At 42.3% G+C, this 23,916-nt stretch overlaps 1 protein-coding gene across 1 annotated transcript in view; it reads left to right on the top strand.

The window, feature by feature from the left end:
* Positions 1–23,916, top strand: part of NCKAP1L (NCK associated protein 1 like) — a 55,669-nt gene that overhangs the window by 9,297 nt on the left and 22,456 nt on the right. The window contains exons 6-21 of the mRNA XM_044679774.1: positions 863–953; positions 1,047–1,184; positions 2,879–2,927; positions 3,015–3,171; positions 4,402–4,458; positions 5,278–5,374; positions 5,634–5,743; positions 6,103–6,235; positions 6,614–6,695; positions 6,878–6,936; positions 9,010–9,155; positions 11,442–11,574; positions 12,061–12,180; positions 18,747–18,892; positions 20,984–21,115; positions 22,471–22,689. Coding sequence (XP_044535709.1) covers positions 863–953; positions 1,047–1,184; positions 2,879–2,927; positions 3,015–3,171; positions 4,402–4,458; positions 5,278–5,374; positions 5,634–5,743; positions 6,103–6,235; positions 6,614–6,695; positions 6,878–6,936; positions 9,010–9,155; positions 11,442–11,574; positions 12,061–12,180; positions 18,747–18,892; positions 20,984–21,115; positions 22,471–22,689 — 1,869 coding nt within the window. The remainder of the gene's footprint in view (positions 1–862; positions 954–1,046; positions 1,185–2,878; positions 2,928–3,014; positions 3,172–4,401; positions 4,459–5,277; positions 5,375–5,633; positions 5,744–6,102; positions 6,236–6,613; positions 6,696–6,877; positions 6,937–9,009; positions 9,156–11,441; positions 11,575–12,060; positions 12,181–18,746; positions 18,893–20,983; positions 21,116–22,470; positions 22,690–23,916) is intronic.

The following is a 23,916-nucleotide window of genomic DNA, read 5'->3' as shown; positions in this document are numbered from 1 at the left end:
CCCTGGGATGTTTGTGTGCCTATGTAGTCCCCGGGCTCAATACGTCTCTTGGAGAGGAGGTGAAATGGGATTCCTGCCTATGTACATATATTGGATTGTATGTGTGTAAGTCTAAGGATGGCAGCAGTGGAAACATTTCAGAATTTTTCTGATAATCTGGGTTCCAATCCCAGCTCTGATACTTACTCAGACAGGTCATTAATCATCCCTTGACCTCAGCTTCCTGAGGTCTCTACCAGCTCTTGAACTCTGATTCTAAATAAAGTGGTTAAGGAAGTGGCATGTCTCAGTGGAGAGAAGACTGGATTTAGAGTCAGAGAACCAAGATTCAAATCCTGCCTCTGCTGCCTACTTCCTTGGGCGAGTGACTTCTCCTTTCTGGACTTTGGTTTCTCTGACTGTCACAGGATGGGGTGGAACTTAATGACCTTCCAGCCCTAGATCTATGATCCTATGACCCTCTTATCCATTTCTTTCCTTGAACGTTATCTGGAATACAGTCTAACGCATCTGACTTAACCTGCATTTCAGAAAAAGTCATAACTATTAAAACACTTCATTTATTTTGCTTTTTATTTTTTTAAATTTTATTTAATTGATTAATGAAGAGAATTTTCCCGTGGTTACACGATTCATGTTCTTTCCTTTTCCTTCTCCCACCCTGCTCCTGTAGCCAATGGGCAATTCTACTGGAAAAGTTTATATTATAGACAGATGAAGTAAATCTATTCCAACCTAATTTAAGAAAGCCCTCCCAGACACTAAGAGCAGGCCCTCCAGGACTCCCACTCTCTGGGGATCTCTCGTGGATGAGCCAGGTGGGTAAAAGAAAGCCTATAACACGCTCCAACTCTTTCCCCAGTGACCCCAGCTTCGCTCGTCTGGGCCAAATGGTTTTGGAATATGACCATCCCCTGAAGAAGCTGATAGAGGAGTTTGGCCCCCACACAAAGGCAAGTCTCTGGGGCAGGAAAAAGCGTTGGACACAGTCCCTTCACCTCCTGTGTGGATGTTCACTCTGGGCTTCTCTTGGTCTCTCTCCACAGGCTGTGAGTGGAGCCCTCCTCTCCCTGCACTTCCTCTTTACTCGAAGGAACCAGGGGGCTGAGCAGTGGCGGAGTGCCCAGCTGCTGAGCCTCATTAGTGCCCCCCCAACCATGATCAACCCTGCCAGCTCAGACACGGTCAGTCCCCTACCTTGGGAGGCTGCAGTGATAGCTAGGGGGAATTCTGGGCAAGGCTGGTTCTTTGAGGCCCAGGATGGGAGAATTGCACATTGTCTTTGAATTACCTGAAAGGAAAAGGAACGAGTCCTAATTTCTGTCCTGGTGGTGTCTGTGGATTGGTTTGGAGGATGGGGTAGGTGCAGGAATTTGTGTCTGTTTTATACATTGTCAGCGTACAATAAATGTTTATTGAATGAGTAAGTGGAGGGCAAATCCAATTAAGGGGATTCAATGAAGGCTTCCAATTAATCATCCAATATTTTTCAAACATCTACTTGGCAGCACAAGGCACTGTGCCCTTGAAGGTTCCCCTTCTCTTAGGCATTCCCCAAAGCACTTATCCTTGTTCTTGATTATCTCTCCTTCCCCCATTCATCTACTCTCACAATTTCAGTTATCTCCTTTATGGACAACTTCCAAATCTATGGTTATGGCTCTTCCTAGACCTAATGCCAATAGCTTCTTTACTGCAGGTGTCTCCTCATTCCAATTTATTCTTTTTCCCCCCCTTAAGCCCTGACCTTCTGTCTTAGAATTGATTCCAAGGCAGAAGAGCAGTAAAGGCTAAGCAGTCAAGGTTAAGTGACTTGCCCAGGGTCACACAGCTAGGAAGTGTTTGAGGTCCAACTTTGCATCTAGGACCTCCTGCCTTTAGGCCTGTCTCTCTAGCCACTGTGCCACTCAGCTGCCCCTAATATATTCTTTATGTTACTGTGAAAATAAAGCTTCCTAAAGCACAATTCTGATCATGCTACATCCCTGCTTAGACATCTTCAAAAACTCCCCATCATAAAATAAAATCCAAACTTTAAGCATGTAAGTCTCTATGAACAATTGTAGGTAAATTCTTATTTTGGGTCAGTAGGCTGAATAGGGAGGGAGAAGAGAAACAAAGATGAAAAAGATAATCTCTACTCCCAGAGAACTGGGAAATGTGATATAATGAAAATAACCCCTGTTACAAAACAGCGTAAAATAAATACCAGAAGAGTGATGTGGACACTGAACACGAAAGGAGGTCAGAGGAGAGAGACGGAGAGAGGGGAGGGAGGGAGGGAGAAGGAGGGAGAGAGAGAGAGAGACAGACAGACAGAGAGAGAGAGACAGAGAGAGAGATAGAGACAGAGACAGAGAGAGACAGAGACAGAGACAGAGAGAAGGAGGGAGGGAAAAGGAGGGAGGGAGAGAGAGAGACAGAGAGAGAGAGAGACAGACAGACAGAGACAGAGAGAGACAGAGACTGAGAGAGAGAAAGATTGGAGTGGTTTGGGTTAGTAAGGGAAAGCTTCAGAGCTCTACCTCCTAGTGTTCTGGTCCTCTTTTAAGTGCCTGAGACACTGATGTAGCTTATAGAAGGCAAGGTGCCCGTATCTATTGTGTCCGTATTTCCCTTCTCTTTTCTTTTTGTGCTCATTCCTCCAGTTTCCCCAATATCAGTTTTAATTGCTTTCGCCCAGTTCGATCTGCCCATTTGGCCTGGTTCACTCAGGTAAACTGAGCTGGACTTTGGTTCCTCCAGTCCCCTCTTTGGCTCACTGAAGGTGTGAGGGGCCTCGCCCGTATGCCACCTCCTGTTTCTCCTGGGCTGCCCTTCTCTTCCAGGGGCTCGCCAGTTGACTGACTAATGGGCCTCTGTGTGTCTCTTCTCTCAGATGGCCTGTGAGTACCTGTCCTTAGAGGTGATGGAACGTTGGATCCTCAGTAAGTGCTTGGGACGGGGGGCCGACTCTGAGGCCCCACAGAGAAGCCCGGGGGCTCTAACCTCCAAACTTGTTTCCCCACCTGCAGTAGGGTTCCTCCTCTGTCATGGATGCCTCAATGCCAACCCCCAGTGCCAGAAGCTGTGGAAGCTGGGCCTGCAGGGCTCCCTGTACATCACCCTCATCCGAGAGGAAGTATTGCAGGTGCATAAGGTCACCGAGGACCTGTTTGGCAGTTTGAAAGGGTGAGGATTCCAAGAGCTGTTCAAGCATCCTTCGGGGTCTCCCTTTCTAATGTGGAGTCCGTCAGCCAGTCAGTGCCCAGGACTGCAGACCATTGGGTTCAGGGGCTTGGAAAAAATTAAAAATAAAATAAAACCCTCCTCTTCTGTCTTGGGATCAATTAAAATTTTTTTTAATAAAAAAATCCAACAACAACCCAATACTTTACCTTCCATCTTAGAATCAATTTGTATATTGGTTCCTAGGCAGAAGAGCAGTAAGGGCTAGGCAATGGGGGTCAAGTGACTCACCCAGGGTCACCTAAGATTCTTTAATGCTAAGATGCAAATGTGTGTGTATGTGAACAAAGTTAGTGTTTTTAAGGGAGATCCGAAAACCTCACTAATTAACAAAAGAATATCAAAAGGGAAACGTGGTTCAAGGATGATGATACTAGATTGGTGGATGTTCATATGGGAGGTCTTCTTGGAGGAGGAAGCCAAGCAGGAACCCACTAAAATGTTTGACAGGAGGCTGTTAGAATTAGTGGAAGAGCAGGATGACTTTGAAGGATCCAGTTTTTAGCAACATTCTGGAATAGTTCCATGGCAAAAAAGTCTGCTGTATCTTAGTAACAGGCCCTGCTTCTGGACCCAGAAAACAAAGAGAATTCAGCTAATTTTCACGATGGTTATCTAGTTTCTAATTTTAACATTTGTTCCATGCCTAGCCTAGACTCCCTCTTTCTCAGGTTCTCTGTATCAGAAGAAAATGAATCTAGATTAGGAGGGACATACGTATTCATAAGGCAGATCCTTAGGAGAGAGTCAGACATGGAAAGAAAGCCTTTTTTTGGGGGGTGGTGGTAAACTTTCACCTTCCATCTTAGAATCAGTACTGTGTATTGGTTCCAAGGCAGAAGAGTGGTAAGGGTAGGCAAGGAGGGGTTAAGTGACTTGCCCAGGGTCACACAGCTGGGAAGTGTCTGAGACCACATTTGAACTCAGGACCTCCCATCTCCAGGCTTGGCTCCCAATCCATTGATCCACCCAGCTGCCCCGAGAAAAGTCTCTTCTGAAACTGGGGGCTGGGGAAGGGCCAGTTGTGAGGGATGGCTGTGGTCTGTCCCAAGCTGGGCTGTGCCACTGCGGCAGGTTAGGCAGAGGAGGGATCCTCAGTGGATTGTTTATGGTGGATCACACAGGACGGGCCCGGTGGTTCCCCAACTCTGTTGTGCTTCTCTTGATACCCAGGTATGGCAAACGAGTGACTGATATAAAGGAAAGCAAAGAATATGTGGTGAATAACAGGTAGGAGCGTCCCCAGTGGGGTGCAGAGCATCCCTGTGCTCTCCTTGCTCTGCCCCCCACCATTTCCCTTCTCACATTCCTTAACCTGTTCAATGTGTGGCTAGCACTCGCTAACCCACAGATTCTCCCCTTCTCTGAGAGTGAGCATAACGCTGTGGAAAAGGCTGGATTTATGGTCAGGTGATCTGGATTCAAGGTGTTTTTCTTTTTTAAACCCTTCCCTTCCCTCTTAGAATCCATACTCTGTATTGGTTCCAACGCAGAAGAAGAGCCATACAGGTTGGGCAATGGGGGTCAAGTGACTTGTCCAGGGTCACCCAGCTAGGAAGTGTTTGAGGTCAATTTGAACCCAGGACCTCCTATCTCTAGGCCTGGCTCTCAATCCACTGAGCCACATAACTGCCCCCACATTGATATTCTTAACCTGAACAAATAGAGTTAAAAATTTTTTTGGGGGGTGGGCTAGCTATATGGCTCAGTTTTGACTATCATTTACTAGTGTAGGCAAATTTTATAACTTTATTTTCCTCATTTATAAAACAGGAAAAATAATATCTCCTCTGTCTACCTCATAAAACAATTATTATTATTAATACCTAACATTAAAAAGTACTTTAGGATTTTGCTAATTAGGTGTTTTCTCTATATATTATGTAATTTAATTATTCATTTCAAATAAGATAATGTAAATAAAAGAGTTTTGCATCTTATAACACAAGGGATTTTTATCTTCTCCACCTCTGGTTTATTCCTCCTTCTCCCAATTTTTCCTGGGTAGAGGCAAGAGCTCTTCCCTCTCTCCTTTTTTCTTTTTCACAGCGGCCAATTCCATTGGCAGCGCCGGCAGTTCTTGAGGATTGCAGTGAAGGAGCTGGAGGCTGTGTTAACAGACGAACCAGGACTCCTGGGCCCTAAGGCAAGCTGTAGAAATAGTGGGGAGGGTCAGGGATAAAGGTAGAGGGGTCAGGTTTAGATGACTTTTATGGTACTCTAAACCATGTTAGAATGTTAAATGGTTAAAGCTTAAAACTACTCTAAAATTGTGGACACTGTCCCTAGTCAAGTGTGGTAGTATGAAGTTGTTTCTGTACACTCCACAGTGGGAGTTGAATGTAGGGTTCAGGAATTACTTTGCAATTGAAAAACTTACACTGCCTCTGACTGCCTCTTACCAGGCTCTTTTGGCCTTCTTGGCTCTGTCCTTTGTCCGAGATGAGGTCAACTGGTTGATTCGTCATGCGGAAAATGTCACCAAGACCAAAACCCCAGAGGACTATGCTGACCCGTGAGTCGGGGGAAAGGAGAGCTTCGGTTAACTCTTTTTCTAAAAAATTGCTTAGTATGGATGATAGGACCATAAAGTTGGAGCTGGGCAGATGATAGGATTAGAGCTGGAAAGGATCCTGGAGATCTTGTCAAGAACCTTGGCACCTTAGGGAACTGAAGCCCAGAGAGACATTAAGTGAATTTGTTCCAGACCTGGGATTTGAACCAAGTCCCCTGATTCCAGAGTCAATACCCTTTCCATAGATCTAGACCTTCATTTTATAGAGGAGAATAGGAGGACATTGGAAAGTCTGAATTCTGTGTCTTGGTCTTCCTCCCCCTCCTCCTCTTGTTTCCCCATCCTCTATCCATCTCTAGGTATATTGCAGAGCTGCTTTTCTTGCTGGAGGAGGTGAGAAGTCTGATCCAGAAGCATACCAAAGTCATCCAGCGATATCACCTCCAGTACCTTGCCAAGTTCGATGCTCTTGTGCTCAGTGACACCATCCAGGTATGTCTGGTTGACCACGGGGGGATCTCTGTTCTGAATTGTCCCATGTGAGGCAGTTAGAGGAACACAAGGGACCTAATTCATTTTCCTCATGTGTAAAAGGGAGATGAAAGACACAGACTATTTTTTTTTTGGTGGTGGGGTGAGCTTTAAATAGAACTGAGACTGCACCAAAACAGGAAGCAGAAAGAATCAAGGAGGACCCAAGAAGGTTCTGTCTTTAAGAATCCTTTTGAAAGGTTCCCTCCTTCATCCCTGTTCTTCAAAACTTCTGCTTCCCCACTACTGTAAATTCTTCTTTTTGTACCAGTATTAGTTGTGCCTTGTGAAGCTTCTGTGGTGGGATATCTGTGCCCATCTGACCCTTCTTTCTTCCAGAACCTGTCAGTATGCCCAGAAGAGGAATCCATCATCATGTCTTCCTTTGTCAGCACTCTCTCCTCTCTTAACCTCAAACAAGGTGACTGGAGGGAGGTGAGGGCAGCAGATTAAGGTATGGGGGAAGGAGTGGAATTGCCTTCTCAGGGAATCTTAATCTACTGAGATAAAGGAGATGGGACAGGCTAGACTTAGGCAAAAATTCACCCTTCTAGGGAATCTTGGTGACTGGCATGTTATTTAAGCATCTTTCTTTCTTCACAGTTGATAATGGAGAAAAGTTTGATTTTTCTGGACTGAGGTTGGATTGGTTCCGACTACAGGTAATGAGCATAAGCTTCCTCTAGTGGCCCCTTCTTCTCCTTCTGAAGTTTCTCCTACCATAGTTTCTCCCCATTCTCCTAATCATGCTATCAGGACCATCTGAACTTTGATGAATGAATCAATAAAAATACTACTAAAGATGAAAGTAATAAGAACGAAACCTTCCCTACAAAGAAATTTGCATTCTAATGGGAGGTACAAGTACATACATAAATATATACAGCATAAATAGAAAATGAATATATGTGTGTATATCTATATATAAAGATATAGGTAGATAGATGGGTAGATAGATAGATGGATGGATGGATGGATAAATGGGTAGATAGAGAGATAGATAGATGGATAGATAGGTAGATGGATAGATGGATGGATTGATGGATAGATAGATAGATGGATAGATGGATAGATAGGTAGATGGATAGATGGATAGATAGATAGGTAGATGGATAGATGAATGGATAGATAAGATAGATAGGTAGGTAGATAAACAGATTTAAGTACAAGACAGTTTGGGAGTTTGGGGCAATCAGGAAAGACTTCAAATAGAAGGTAGTACTTGATCTGGGTCTTTAAAGGAGCTATCTGCATGAGTCAGAGGTGAGGAGGCAGTACATTCTAGGCAAGTGGGGGAGTCAGTGCAAAGACAAGGAAGTGGCTGTTGGATTGTTCCTGTAAGGAGCAGAGAGAAGACTAGTGTGGTGGGATTGCAGAATGTGGGAGGGGGTGTAATATCCAGTGAAGCTGGAAAGATAGATTGGGGCCAGGCTCTGTAGGACTTTAAAGTGAAACAAAGGTGTTTACATCTCATCCATAGGAAGCTGTTGGAGTTGATTGAGTGGGGGGAATCACAAGATCAAATCTGTGCTTAAAGAAAACTATTTTGGCAGCTGTGTGTAGGATAGATTAGAGTGATGAGAGACTCGAGGCAGGGTGATCAGTTAGGATGCTTTTGCAATTATCTAGGTGAGGGGGAATGACAGCCTGAGCTAAGGTGGTAGCCATGTAAGTGGAGAGAAGGGGTTGGATGTGAAAGATTTGGTAAAGGTGGAAATGGCAGGATTAGCAAGTGATTGGCTATGTGGGGTGATAGAGAGTGAGTGGTCCAGGATAATGCTGAGTTTATAAACCTGGGAGGCTAGAAGGAGTGGAAACCTTCAAGAGAAAGAGACTTCTGGAAGAATAGGGAACCTAGGGGGGAAGATAGTCACTTCATTTTTGGTTATATTGACTTTGAGTTGTCTTTAATATATCCAGTTGGAGAGATCCACCAGGCAGTTGGTGATGTGGGACTGATACTTGCTATTGGGGTTGGATACATTTTCTTTATCTATACATATAATATGTATGTATGTATGTATGTATGTATGTATATACACATGTGGACAGTTAGGTGGCACAGTAGATAGAATGCTGGACTTGGAGTCAGGGAGAATCATCTCTCTTAGTTCTCAGACACTTACCAGCTCTATGACCCTGGGCAAGTCACTTAACCCTCTTTGTCTCAGTTTCCTCATCTATAAAATGAGCTGGAGAAGGAAATGGCAAACTACTCCAGTATCTCTGCCAAGAAAACTCCAAATGGGATCATGAAGAGTTGGGACACAACTGAAATAATATCTTTATATACATAGTGCTCTAAAAATCTTAGTATGGTTAAAAAATTAAAATTCTTACCTTCTGTCTTAGAATCAATAATACTATATATTGGTTCCAAGGTAGAAGAATAGAAAAGGCTAGGCAAAGGACGTTAGGTGACTTGCTCAGGGTCTCACAACTAGGAAGAATCTAAATGTGAAATTCTTAGTACAGTTTTAAGCTTTAATACCTTAAATTGCATAAACACACACACACACACACACACACACACACACACACACACACACACACAATCCAAGAGTCATCAGCATGTTAGTTAAACTCACGGGAACTGATGCAGTTTCCAAGAGTGTATAGAGGAAGAAGAGAAGAAAGAGGGCTTAGGCTACAACCTCTGTCTAGACTGGGTGCACCTAGATTTCTAGTCCTGAGGGTCATGTCTACTATTTTCTCTTTTCCTCTCTCCATGACAGGCATATACCAGTGTGAATAAGGCCCCCCTGCACCTGTATGAGAACCCTGACTTAGCCAAGGTCATGAACCTCATTGTCTTCCACTCTCGAATGCTGGACTCAGTGGAGGAGATACTGGTGGAGACCTCGGACCTCTCCATCTTTTGGTAGGTTCTGGGCCAGCATGATAAATCCAGCCCTTGGGTCCTTTGCTTAGTCTTGCTAGTAGGACTCATACTGGTCTCAGAAATATAAGAATATTTTTTCTCTTTTTTGGGTGCTCAGTATGGCAAAGGGGAAGGACCCCTTACACTCATAGTCAAGAGAGACAGAGTCTGAGATTCCACCCCAACTATTTACTTGTTGGGTGACCAGAGCTTAAGTAACATTCACTTTCTGGAGCCTTTTTGTCCTCATCTGTAGATGGAGGTAATAATAAGAGCTAGTTTACAAGGTTGTTTTAAGGCTCAAACGAGAAAATGCATGTAGGCAAAGGGCTTTGTAAACTTCAAATCCTATGTAAAAGTGAGTTGTTAATTATTATGATTATGTGGCTGCCCATTGGGGCCACACAGCCAGTAAATATTTGAGGAAGGATTAAAATCCAGGTATAATCAAAGCCGTTATTACCATTATTAGGCCTTGCTGAACCATTATTGTCGCTTCTTTTGTTGTACCAGAAAGCCTCCTCGTTACAGGGTGGACTTTTGGTTGCTCTGCCCACATCCTTATGTAACTGTTGATTATCTAATTTCTTTCCAAACATGGGAAAAACAAGGAAATTCAGTGTTCTCATCGCCTAAAAGAAAAAAGGGAAGTTATTCAATCTAGCACATTCTCTCCCTCCTAGGTGCACAAAGACAACCCTTTTCTTGATAGGATCTCTTAGGACATGGATGTGTTAACCTTTCTTGCTCACCCGTTTCAGAATCCATCAGCATTTCTGTTAGTTCTGATACCTTTCATTTCAATTTCTGCTGCTTATTCTCTTCTCAGCGGTCACCATTTACTGGAGAATAGTTCTTAGGGCATTGGAATCCATTCATTCATTTGCTCGGTCACACATTTTTAAAGCACCCTTTGTACACAGATCATGGTGCTGGGTGCTGGAAGAAAACCACAGTTTAGACAAGACATGGCTACTGTCCAAAGGGAGCTTACACATTAGGAGGGGATAAGACACAGGTAACAATTAAAAACAATAACCCAATATAAGTGCCTCCGAGAGCTTCAAATATGGAATTTTAGGGAGAAGTTTGCTCCTGAGGATGGGCTCATTGGGGGAGGGTCCAAGGAGATCAGGAATAATTAATTCATCCTTCTTTTCTACTCTCCTCCTTTTAAAATCATCTTCCTCACCATCTTCTGGACCCTTTCCTGGTTCTTTCCATTTCTGATGGTCTCTCTTTAACAAAATGACATGGATACCTTATGGGCAATTCAAAAGAAATCGATGGGAATGCCTGAGGAGGTTGGCGAGTAGGATGTCTGGCAGATGGAGAGATGGGCTAACCATCTCTGAGACCCAGGCAGCATTCAGTCAAATAGCATTTTTTAAATGCCTCCTAAATGCCAGGCACTGCTTCAAGCCCTCATTGTTGTGGAGAGAGCACTGGGGAACAATGAAGCCTCTGGAGGATTGAAAAGATTTCTGCTCAGGAGGAATTTACATTATGGTTGGAGGAGAAAAGACTGAGGAGCATTCTCAGGTGACCTGCTGGTGTCGAAGGACCAAGGCTATAATAATGAAGAAGCAAGGTCCTGAGTCTAGGGGAGATCGGAGTTTGCAGGATTCATCAGGGAAGGTCTCTTAAAGGGGAGAATGCCCAACAGGGGTTTAGAAAGGTGACAGGAAGGGGAAGTCACCCATCTGAGGCTTTTCAAGTTGGGAGAATGGTTTCTACTAGAGTTCAGACATAGGGTGGAGAAGGTTGTACAAGGGGAAGCAAATGAATAAAACAAGAAGTCACTAGTGATAGGTAGGGATGACTGACCAGAACATTGTGCTGAAAGGAAAAGCTTAAATCAGATGAAATCACTGCCTTTTAGGAACTTCAGAGTTTGGAAAGAGGGCAAAATACTAACACAATTAACTATTACACACAATAATAAAAATATGAGTGCATTGTGTTGTTATTGTATGTAAATATGGTATGGAAAGTGATTTTACATTCTTGAGCTCATTTGATCTGTGCAACAGTCCAATGTGGCAGGAAATCTAGGCATTTGTATCCTCCTTATGTAGATGAGGAAACTGAGGGATCTGACAAGTGAAGGGACTTGGCCAGGTTCATATAGCTAGTAAGCAGAGCTGGGTCTTAAACCCAAGCTTCTAAATTCAGTGCTCTTTGTAGTACACTACGAATACTGAAGGTCAGTGTTTCTGGGTTCTCTTTCCCAGGTTGAGGGCACTGGATAATGCCAAGTATAAGCTCCTTTCCTTTCCTTTCCAGCTTTCATCTCCGCACCTTTGAGAAGATGTTTGCTTTGACTCTGGAGGAACCCACCATGCTTCGCTACGCCATTGCCTTCCCCCTGATTTGTGCTCATTTTGCCAATTGCACCCATGAGATGTGTCCAGAGGAGGTGGGTCCTTAGACCCTTTACTATGCTAGCTTTTGGTACAATTGAAAGAGCCCAGGGTCTGGGGTCAGAGGACATGGGTTTCAATTCTATTTCTATCATAAAAAACTAGGTGACTTTGGGCAAGTCCTTTGGCCCTTGGTTATTCCATCAGTGATGCTATCTATGATTTTATAACCTCCCCTCCTCATCCTAGAAAGCTGCTTTCCTGGAGTCATTTTAGTTCCAAGAAGGGTCAAAGTCAGCGATTACATGTCAGGGCACCTGGGTCCTGAACTGATTTATTCTAGTAATATGATAGGTCTATATATGTATGTATATATATGTATATATAATATATATTTTTCCTTTGTGCCTCTGTTTCCCTTTCTGAAAAAAGAAGAGAGTAGCTTAAATTATGCTCAGAGGGGAGGGGACTGGGTCCATGTAGCCTTGTGGGGATTGAGAAGCTTCCTTGGTGATACTTTCTTTTTCTATCCCTTTCTTCAGTATCCCCATCTGAAAAATCATGCCCTTCACCATTGCAATTCCTTCCTGGAAGATCTGGCTAAGCAAACCAGCAATTGTGTCCTGGATATCTGTGCTGAGCAGCGGAATCTGAGTGAGCAGGTAGGTGTGTGAGCCAGGTCCTTTCCCTTGCCTCCATCCACCTCCCATCATTAACTGAACCTTGACTTCTCCCTTAAATGCTGCACCTCTTTCCAACATCTTTCCCTTGGATAGAAGCAGAGCTTGGGTGAGTCTACTGTTTATGGCAGGATTTTATAGTAAATTTATATCGTCTCAGCCTCTGAATTGGGCCCTGCAGCCTGGTTTCTTAGAATCAGAGATTTAGAACAACATCATAAAAGTCATTTGGTTAAGCCCTTTTATTTCAGAGCTGAAGAAACTGAGGCTCCCAGTTATTTGGTTTGCTCAGCATCAAAAGCAAGTTGCTTAATGGAGTTGGGACGAAATCCCAGGATTCCCAACACCCCGCCTAGGTAGGGCTCCTTCCACACCTGTGCCTTGCAGCTATTATCTCTCACTCATTTTTGCTTATCTCTTGGGCCACGCACACACTGATTCTGCCCTCTCTCCCCTTCGTTCTCAGCATCCTCCTTTGGCCATCTTTTTGCCTCCTGGTCTTTGTGCCCTGGCTGCCCTTTCTCACTGTTGATTTCTTCCTCCTTTTTCCCTCCCTGCCTCCCTCCCTTCCACTCTTGACTGACTCATGCCGCACTGGTCATGGATGGCTGAACAGGAATTGCAGAGGTTTTTAGAAATGAGGAACCTGCTCTGCGGCTGACCTGCTGGCTTCCTCATGCTCCGTGGCTGAGATTCGCCGGTCCCTTAGCTTTGTGGCTGCTTCGGGCATGTGGGCACAATCTCTGAAGAGTTATGTGTGTGCGTACGCACAGACAGATCCGTGTCGTTTGACTGCTTACTGGGAGCCGAGGACATTAGGAGGAGATGTAGAAGAAGGAATAACAACAAGAACTTAGCTAATGGTGCTGAAGCCCAGCTCTGGCACGGGATGCCTCTGAATGCCGTGTACCTGTGCCACACATATGGCCTAGGCAACATAGGAAGAAGACCAGGTACCAGAGTACTGCAACAGATGGTACCAGGCTACAGGGACCCAGGGCAGCCCACGTTGCAGGGATATATTTAGAGAGATAAGATCTGGAATGACCCACTCCATATCTCCAAGGGAGACTGCAGTTTTCACCCTTGGGTGGAGTAGGAGGAGGTCTTTGGTTGGGCACTCACTCCTCCACTTTCCCATCTATCTCCCGGAGGGGTTTGGGGCTAGAATATGTCTCTACACATGAGATATTTGCAGATTAGGTCTACAAAACCATTTTAGAGGTTCATAACAACAGCCACTTTCTCTGGTTGCTCCAGGTGGGAATCATTCCCACCCCCACTAGGAGGGTAAGAGCTCACTCTTGGACAGCTTAGCTCCCTCCCACCAAACACTTGTTACACAAAAGATACCAGGCATCAAGTAAACAAATTTATTAAAAAAAAAACCCAAACTCCATAAATCAGAAACTGGAGTTGATATACAGATGAGGGTAAATGGTAGACTACATAAGAGAAAAGCGCCCCTTCCACTCAATCAACCAAGGGGAGAATGCCCTCAGCAGAGAAGCCCACTCTTAAGAGTCTCTAGGAATTGAGGGATCTATTTGTGGGGCTAGTTTTCCCCACATGCCTATGGCTCCAGGCACTCCCCAAAGCCACTGAAATGTTATCTGCTGCCCTCTCGCCATAAAACTGTTCTCCATCTCTCTCTGAAGCCTCTCCACTCACATACGCTGTCATGGGGTCAGAGGCTCAGAGGTGTTCTCTAAGGCAGCCACGTCATGGCTCTCTCCCCCGTGGGAGGGTCACAGAGCTGTCCTTTAGAGACTGTTCCAAACCCCTGGCCTAAGGGTATCACCCTTATATTGATGTCATTCTTTTAGGTATCTTTCCTTACAAAAACAAAACAAACTCTGTGAGGGGAGGTAGTAAGAATATTATAATTCCCATTTGAAAGATGAAAGATGAAGCTAAGAGAAATACAGTGACTGGACTAGGGTCACACAATCAGTAAGCATCAGAACTGGAATTCCATCCCATTCCACAGCTCTTGCCATCATTCAAGGAGGAGAACAGTCCCTACTGTAGGGGAAGTGTGAATGGGAGAGATAATACACACTACGGACAATCTAAGGAAGAGATGATACAAGTAATAGTTCTTGACTATTTACTATACATGTGCTTGATGGTGTGGGAGCTGAGGTCCTAACCCAATGGGGCTAATTTGAACAAAAGTACCATAACTTATCCACACAAATGGGTGCTTTTGCCTTCAAAGCTGTCCCCTTATACACTTTACTCCAAGCATACCGCCTTGGCTCTGAAGACATAAAACTCCTATCTAGAGAGCCTGTGGTACATTCCCGGGCTGTCCCTATTAGTGGCAAATTGTTGTACTTGGAGGATAAATTTGATTTTCTGAAACAGACAATGGTTGCTTTGAATGAGCAATTCCTGAGGCACCTCCTCCAAAGGACAAACCAGATTTGGGACTATTGAATTATATCATCACTTTAGGGGAAGGGCATTAGTTGCATTCCCTTCTTTTTATGTTTAATAGTACCTGACTGGGAGATCTTCCAGTGAAGACTGGAGATACATGTAGGGTTGGTGTTTAAGGGACAAAAAATGGATTTAGAAGAAGAGAAGGTGATCAGATGATAGTCTTTTATAATAGCCAGTTATGTTTCACTTTCATGGTACAACATGAGGGGATAAAATGAGCGAGTTGTTGTCTAGACACTGGTAAGAACTTTCTATTAGGAGATCCTGGAATGGGTCTAATTGAGCTTCTCTGTGTCTGAGCACCCACTTTCTTGATGAATATGTTATCAACCTTCTGGTGGTCTGGTCTAGTACATACAATTTACTCATTGTACTTGATTCCAGAGTCCACAGTTCTAGAGTTGATCTTATCCTATTGAGCCCATTCTTGAAACTGAGCCTATGAAATCTCAATCTAGAACCTCCCCTCTTACAGAACCTCGCTCTACCTGGAAATGGGGCTGTTGACAAATTGATTCTTTTTTATTTTAAAATTTATTTTTTCCCAATTGCATGTAAAAACAGTCTTCAACATTTAAAGAAATAATTTTGAGTCTTGAATTCTCTCCCTTCCTCTACCCCACCCAAGATGGTAAGCATTCTCATATAGATCGTATGTGTACAACCATATAAAACATTTTATCATATTAATCTTTTTGTGGAAGGAAACTCAAACAAAAAAATTAACAAAGACATTAAAAAAAGTTTGCTTTGGTCTGGATTCAGGCTCCATCGGTACCTTTTCTGGAAGCAGCTGAGATTTTTTTAACATGAGTCCTTTGGGCTTGTTTTGGATTGCTGAGAATAGTGAAGGTATTCACAGTTGTTCATTGCACAATATTCCTGTCACTTGTGTACAATGTTCTCCTGCTTCTGCTTATGTCATTTTGCTTTGGTTGGTTTAATTCTTTCCAGGTTTTTCTGGTCATCATTTTTTATGTCGCAATAGCATTCCATTTCGGTCACATACTATATAACTTACTCAGCCATTCCCCAACTGATGGGTATCTCCTCATTTTCCAGTTTGTTGCCCCCATAAAAAGGGCTGCTTTAACTATTTTTGTACATATAGCTCCTTCCTCTTTTTGTTTTTTTTTTTTTTAATCTCTTTAGGATACAAACTTAGGAATGGTATTGCTGGATCAAAGGGTATATACTGTTTCATAGCCCTTTGGGCATAGGTTCAAATTGCTCTCAAGAATGGTTGAATTAGTTCACAGTTCCCCTAAGAATGCATTATCGGCTCAGTTTTCCCATATCTCCTCCAAATTTTGTCATTTTCCCTTTCTGTCATACTAGCCAATCTGAAAGCTGTGGAGTGGTACCTCAGAATTGTTTCAATTTGCATTTCTCTAATCAATAGTGATTTAGAGCATTTTTTTGCATGACTGTAGAGGGCTTTAATTACTTTGTCTGAGAACTGTCTGTTCCTATCCTTTGACCATTTATCAACTAGGAAATAACTTTTACTTGTATATACCCAACTTATTTTGCACCATTATAATTACTATACATCACTCTCCATCCTATTTTCTCCTGTTTAATTTCTGACCACCACCTCCTCCAATTTGCCATTTTTTTCTATCAACCTTTCCCCCAGTCAATTCTCTTATCTTTTCCCCCTCCTACTTTTGTATAGGGTAAGAGATTTCTATACCTAATTGACTGTGTATGTTCTTCTCTCACTGAGTCAATTCCAATGAGGATAAGGTTCAGTTGCTCCCCTGCCCACCTCCCTCATTTTCCCCTCCACTCTAAAGTCTCTTTCATGACTCTTTTATGTGCAGTAATTTACCCCATTCTATTTTCTCCCGCCCCCTCCTCCCAGTGCATTCTTCTTTCTAATACCTTGATTTAATTTAATTTTTTAAATATCTTCCCATCATATTCAACTCACACTCTTACCCTCAGTCTATATATACTGCCCTAATAATGATAAAGTTCTTAGGAGTTATAGGAATCATATTTCCATAGAAGTAAGTATACAGTTAAACTTTATTAAATTCTCTTTTGAATTCTCTTTCCTGTTACTTTTTTATGCTTCTCTTGATTCTTGTATTTGAAAGTCATATTTTCCATTCAGCTCTGATTTTTTCATCAGTAATATTTGAAAGTACTCTATTTCACTGAATATCTATTTTTTTCCTCTGAAGGATTATGCTCAGTTTTGTTGGATAAGTGATTCTTAGTTGAAGTCCTAGCTCCTTTGTCCACCGGAATATTATATTCCAGGCCCTCTGATCCTTTAATACGGAAGCTGCTAAATCTTCTATTATCCTGACTGTGGCCCCTTGATATCTGAATTATTTCTTTCTGGCTGCTTGCAATATTTTCTTCTTGACCTGGAAGTGCTGGAATTTGGCTATAATATTCCTGGGAGTTATTCTTTTGGGATTTCTTTCAGGAGATGATCAGTGAATTCTTTCTATTTCTATTTTACCCTCAGGTTCTAGAATATCAGGATAGTTTTCCTTTATAATTTCTTGAAAGATGATGCCTAAACTCTTTTTTTGATCATGACTTTCAGGTAGTCCAATAATTCTTACATTACCTCTCTTCGATCTATTTTTCAAGTCAGTTATTTTTCCAATGAACTATTTCACATTTTCTTCCATTTTTTCATTCTTTTGACTTAATTTGGTTGTTTCTTGATGTTCCATGGACCCACTTGCCTAATTTTAATTTTTAAAGACATTATTTTCTTTAGTGAATTTTTGTATCTTCTTTCCTCATATGGCTAATTCTGTCTTTTAAGAAGTTCTTTTCTTCTGTGTATTTTTTATATCTTTCCCCATTTGACCAATTCTGATGTTTAAAAAATTCTTTTCTTTATTGGATTTTTGTGCTTCTTTTATCAATTGGCCTATTCTGTTTTTTAAGCTATTAATTTCTTTGATAGTTTTGGAGCTTCCTTTACCAAGTTGTTAACTCTTTTAAAAATGATTTTTCCTATATCACTCTCATTTCTTTCCCCAATTTTTCTTATATCTTGATTTTTTAAATCTTAAAATTTTTTTAATTTGTAATTTTCCATATGACTATCTGAAATATGGTAGTCATATTATTTTTCTCATACATTTTTGGAAAACCATTATCAAATTTTCTCTCTGCTCTGTCTTTCAGATTAGTTACTCTTGACTATAATTATAATAATAACTAGCATTTACATAGTACTCTAAGGTTCACAGAATTCCTTTCATGTAAAAATTCATTTGATTCTTACAAACCTGAGAAGGAGGCACTATTGTTATCTTCATTTTAAAGCTAGGAAACTGAAAGAGAGGTTTTAAATGACTTGCACTCAGCCACAAAGCTAGTAAGTGTTTGAGGCTGAATTTGGATTCAGATCTTTCTGACTCTAGGTCCAGCGGTCCTTCAATGAGTCATACGTCTTTTTATAGTTGTGTAATTTTTTTCTTTTTTTCTGCTTTCTCTGTTGTTTCTTCCATTTTGGAATATGAGTAAAGTAATTATTTTTTTCTTTCCCACTCCCCTGTTCCCCTCTCCCTGGTCCATTATCACACAATGCATGTCTGTTTATAAACTGCAAAATTTCCTTATCATCTCATGATTTTCCCCTTCTAATTTAATTCCCTCCTTCAGTTCTTTCAGTATATCCATTATGCATCTTACTGTGGCTCAAGGAAATCTGAGTTTTGTTACTAGTCCTTCTGTCAGTTTATAACTTCTTTCTCTATTCTTCCATAGTAATTCCTTTGTATAGATTTTTGTTTTTGTGCTTTCATTTCTTTGTTTTTTGGTTTTCTGGTTGTAGTTTCTTTTTGGCATTTCTATTTCTGCTATTTTTTTAAGGAGGATATTAAGGAGCTAGGTTCTCCTGGGATTTTATTTTTCTCTCTTCCTGGAAGCCCCTCCAGAATGAAAAATTAAATGGAATCCATCCCAATAGGTCCCCTTTAGGGAGGAAGGGAGAGAAAAGAGAGAATTGGGGAGGGGGAATATAGAAACTGCCTAGAGGAAGAGTTGTGGGGTTAAACAAATGGACAGAATAGAAGGCTGAGAAACTTATCCCACCTCCATCTACCTGTTTGTATTGAAAGCTGCTGCCTAAGCACTGTGCCACCACCATCAGCAAAGCCAAGAACAAGAAGACCATGAAACATAAGCAGACCCCTAAAAAGGGGGAACCTGAGAGGGACAAGCCTGGGGCTGAGAGTCATCGAAAGAACCGAAGTGTGGTTACAACGTGAGAGCTGTCTGGGGTTGGGGGCTAACTGGAAACTGGGGAAGGGTTGAGGAAGCAGGTGAGGGGGAGGTTGATATGATCAAGAAGGAAGATGGGAGGAAGTTGGTGTGAGGCATAAATCAACCAACTAACATTTATTGAGCCTTTCTTTGTGCCAGGGTTGGTTCTAAGTGTCAGACATAGAAAGAGAAACAGGTTCTGCCCTCAAGGAGCTTATACTCTGTTGGAGGGGGGGCAGTACCGTACAGGTACAAGCAAAGATATAGTCTGAGAGATGAGATGGAAATTAAGATGCCTTTAAGGCTTAAGCATTGGCTGCTCCAGAAATCAGGAAAAGCTTTCTACAGAAGGTAGCTCTTGAATTGAGTCTTGAAAGAAGCTTGTGATTCTAAAAAATAGAGGCAAAGAAGGGGCACATTCCAGGCATGAAGGGTAGAGTGGAGATGGAAGATGGGGAGTATTGTGTGAGAGGGATAGCAAGGAGACCAACATGACAACTGTAGAATCTGTGGAGAGGAATAGTATATAAGAAGCCTGGAAAGATAGGAAGGGACCAGCCTGTGAGTACCTTTATTTAAAAAAAATTTAAAAGATATTTATTTTGGGGCACATAAGGTGTTTCAGTGGATAGAGAGCCTGGCCTAGATATGGGAGGTTCTGGGTTCAAATTTGACCTCACACACTTCCTCATTGTGTGATCCGGGGCAAGTCACTTTACCCCAGTTGAGTAGCTCTTACTGTTCTTCTGCCATGGAGTCAATATTTATTATTGACTCTAAATTAGAAGGGAAAGGCTAAATATTTTTAAAAAAATTATTTCATTAAATCTTTCCCAATTACATTTAACATTTTTTTGTCATTTATTTTTAAAAATTTCGAGTCCCAAGTTCTCTCCCTCCCACTCTTCCCCCACTCCTTGAGAAGGCAAGCAGTATAATATTGATTATCCCCATGTGAAGTTACGCAAAATATATTTCCATGTTACTCTTATTGCAAAAGAAAACACACAAAAAATAGCCTCCAAGAAAAGGACAGTGAAAAGAGTTTGCCTCAGTCTGCACTAGGAGCTCATCCATTCTCTTTCTGGAGATGGAGAGCATTTTTCATGCAGGGTCTTTTGGGATTATCTTGATTAGAGAAGCTGATCATTGTATAATATTGCTGTTACTGTGGACAGTGTTCTCTTGGTTCTGCACTCGCCATATGGAACTTTGTGAAGAGCCTTAAATGCCAAAAAGAGTCCTTCATGTCTGATCCTCAAGGTGATAGTGAGCCACTGGAGTTCACTGAGTAGGGGCATGCATATCAGACCTGTGCTACTTTGGCAGTTTTGGGAAGAATGGATTGGAGTGGGAAGATACTTGGGGCAGAGAGACTAATTAGAAAGCCATAGCAATAGTCCACAGAAGAGTGATGGGTTAGGGTGGTGGTTATGTAACTGGAGAGAAGGAAAACTATATATGTCAGAGAAATATTGTGGATAAAGAAATAGCAAGATTTAGTAACTGATTGGCTATGTGGGAGGGATAAGAGTGAGAAATCAAGGATGACACCAAAGTTGTTTGATTGAAAGCACCTGAATCTGTCTTTTGTCTTTTATCCATTTCCACTAGAATGGCGTGGATCTGTATATGGGATCAGAAGGTTTTACAAGGACCTTTTAGAAGCCTTCTAGTCCAACCCCCTCATGTTATAAACTAGCAAATTCAGAGCCATGTAATTTCATAATGGGGCCTGGAGAGAGAGTAATGGCATAAACAGAGTCTCAAACCTTCTAGAGCAGTGATTCCCAAAGTGGGTGATACCGCCCCCTGGTGGGTGCTGCAGCGATCCAGGGGAGCGGTCTATTAAATGCTATTAAAATTTAAAAAAAATTAATTTCCAGGGGGCTAAGTAATATTTTTTTCTGGAAAGGGGGCGGTAGGCCAAAAAAGTTTGGGAACCACTGCTCTAGAGGATGTATTGGGGTCCCTTAAATCCTCTCCATGAGCTGAGAGGGAACTGGGTAAGTAGTGGGAGAAGATGGGATCTAAAGCTCTGGAACTCTGATCTTGTCCACCTTGATCTTTTCTATTAACCAATTTCTCTCAGCATGGACAAGCTACACTTGACCTTGACAGAGCTGGCTCTAACCATGAATCATGTGCACAGTTTCTCTGTGTTTGAGCACACCATTTTTCCTTCTGAGTATCTCAGCAGCCATCTGGAAGCACGGCTCAACAAGTAGGTATCATGCTCTCCTCATCCCCAGAAAGTAGAGAGGACCCTTCCTTTTAGAATGGAGCATATAATCTTTAGGTCTCCATGTTGATGGAGAAAAGCAATCTAATAAAATTATCCTGGGTAATCTAAAATAATAATAATAAACTATCTCTCTTTGGTTTGGGGACATGTTACATACATATTTGTTTTTGTGGTAGTGGTAGTGGATGTCACAATTTCTCTTCTTAAGTGGGTTGTAAAGAAGCTATGATTAATAGTATATTTTCCCTGGGCTAGCCTGGGAAAGGAGGTTGGTTACGGTTAGGAGGAAAACAGTTGGGTAATAAAGATAATTTTTTTATTATCTCTGGGTAATTCATATATGTAATAGAGAGCTAATAGCTTTCCCCAATCCCAATATCTATGTGAATGACTCAACACTTTCCCCAAAGGATCTCTAATCCTCTCCCTATCCCAAACCTAGTCCCCATAGACTCTAGGATGGATAGGGCTCTTTCTACAGATTTGGCCTTAGAGAAAACTAAAGTATATGAAATTTGAGCCTTCTTTTTCCTCTGTTTTTTTTTTTTTTTAATTTCCTGGATGGTAATCACCTCCCGCCCAGACTCTCAAGGGAATAAGCCCTGATGTTTTCTTCTCTATGTCCCTATCAAAACCTTTTTTCAGGAAGAATTGTGATAAGCTTGTTCATACCAGGGTATAAAGGACTAATAAAAGTTTAATATAGGGCAGCTTTACAGGAAGGGGGATTTTTTCATTTTCATAGAATTTGGGTCAGGATAATTATTAAGCCCAACCTCTTTAATTTGGAGATGAGGAAATTGATACCTGAAGAGGTTAAGTCTAAGGTCACACAGGGACTAGATAGATAAGTAGACTTGGGATTTGCTTGACTCCAGTGATCTATGTTGGAAAAAAATCCCAAGTTAAAGAAATAAATCTGTAGTTATAAAATTTTAGGCATTAATAAGCTACCGTTGGAATAGCAGTTGGGGAAGGGACCTTGCCTTTGTGTAAAAAAATACATCACATAAGAGTATTAGTTCTCTCCTCAGTGTATGGTCAGCCCTTTCTATCCAAGAGTTATATGTAGGTGCTAGCCAGGGGTTACCATGACTTTCCAGTCCCATATATGGATGCCTCATGACTTCTGTGAATATTTGGAGGTTCCATTATTCTCTCTCCCCCACCGCCCAGCATCTCAATACCCCTTATAGTAGGTGTGACTAATCCTTCCTTGGAGACTAAGGAAAACAGGAGTACCCCAAGAAGGGGAAGTAGTGTAGTAGCCCCTCGGGGATCGGGTAGGAAACAAGAAGCTCAGAATTTTTGCTACTCGGCTCATTTTCCTACAGAGCTATAGTGTGGCTGGCTGGCTACAATGCCGCCACTCAGGATATCGCACGGCCCTCTGAAGTACTGGCAGGGGTCAAGGCCTACATTGGTTTCATCCAGTCCTTGAGCCAGTTCCTGGGCACAGATGCTTCTCGAGTTATCCGAAATGCCCTTCTGCAACAGACACAACCATTGGACTCCTCTGGGGAGCAAACCATTACTACCCTCTATACCAACTGGTAAGAAGATTCCATCTTCTTCTGACTTTCCATTCTTTCTCTTTAAGCCACTGTTCTGTCTTTCTGTCTCTGTCTCTGCCTCTCTCATACCCTACTCTTATCTAACTTTGGGACCCTAGATTTAGAGCTGGAAAGGACCTGAGAGGTCACCTACTTCAACTCCTTCTTTTTGCAAATGGGGGAACTGAGGAGTTCAGAAACCCAGAGAGGTTGAATGATTTGCTCAAAGTCACACAGCCAGTAACAGAGTAAGGATTTGAATCCACATCCTCTGACTTCAAATCCAGATCCCATTTAGTCCATTCTTATTCTTTCCTCTTCCTTCGTGGTTACCATCGCCTTTTCTCCAACCATGCGTCCTCTCTTTCTCAGGCTTGGCAATGAGCTCCTAGAAGGGTATCCACCATCCATGAGGGTCTTCTTTTTGGGGGTCTTAACTTCTGCTCATTTACCCCAGAGATTTGGATGGAATTGCATAGACGAGACCACTGGGTGGCGCTCTTGATCTAGCATCCTCTAGAGACAGGCAACATTCAAAAGCCCCCCATAGTGGGCTGGTTGTGTGTGGGGAGTCTGCAGACAGAGCCTGGGGTGAATGGGGGGTTCCTGTCCCAGGCATGGGGTAGGGAGGTAAGGCCAGGAGGGTGAATAATCCAGCAAGGCTTCTTCTATTTGACCTGGCCATAACGACATTTATCCCCCCTTCTTCCTCAGAAGAAGGGGGGATAAATGTCGTTTGCAAGGGATATGAAGGAGCATGCTGCCGAATCCTTCATTTTACAGAAGATGGAATTGTCCTCAGGTCACAGACACATTAAGTGGCAGAGTCAGGATTTGAACCCCATGTCTTGTGATTCTGTATCCAGGGCTCTTTTCATTCTACCAGGTTGCTTCCTATAGGGAGGGGGAGATTTGGAGATAAGTTGTAGAAGTCCTAGAGCTTTTTTTTCTAGCTCTAGATAAGTATGTATGGATTAGCATTTTGTACTTCTTGGTAGCTAGATAGTGCAATGATTAGTATGCTGTAGGTCCTGGAGTCAGGAAGACCCGAGTTCAAATCTAGCTTTGGACACTATCTGCATGAACCTGGGTTAATCACTTGACCTCCATCTGCCTCCATTTTTTCAACTATAAGACAAGGACAATAATAGCACCTATTTCCCAGGTCTGGGAGGATCAAATAAGATAATATTTGTCAAACATTAGCACAGTGCCTAGGGTATAGTA

Source organism: Gracilinanus agilis, chromosome 5 (genome assembly GCF_016433145.1).
Source record: "Gracilinanus agilis isolate LMUSP501 chromosome 5, AgileGrace, whole genome shotgun sequence".
Lineage (NCBI taxonomy): Eukaryota > Metazoa > Chordata > Mammalia > Didelphimorphia > Didelphidae > Gracilinanus > Gracilinanus agilis.
Note: the sequence above shows the minus strand (reverse complement) of the source record. Positions and strands in the feature narration are given on the sequence as shown.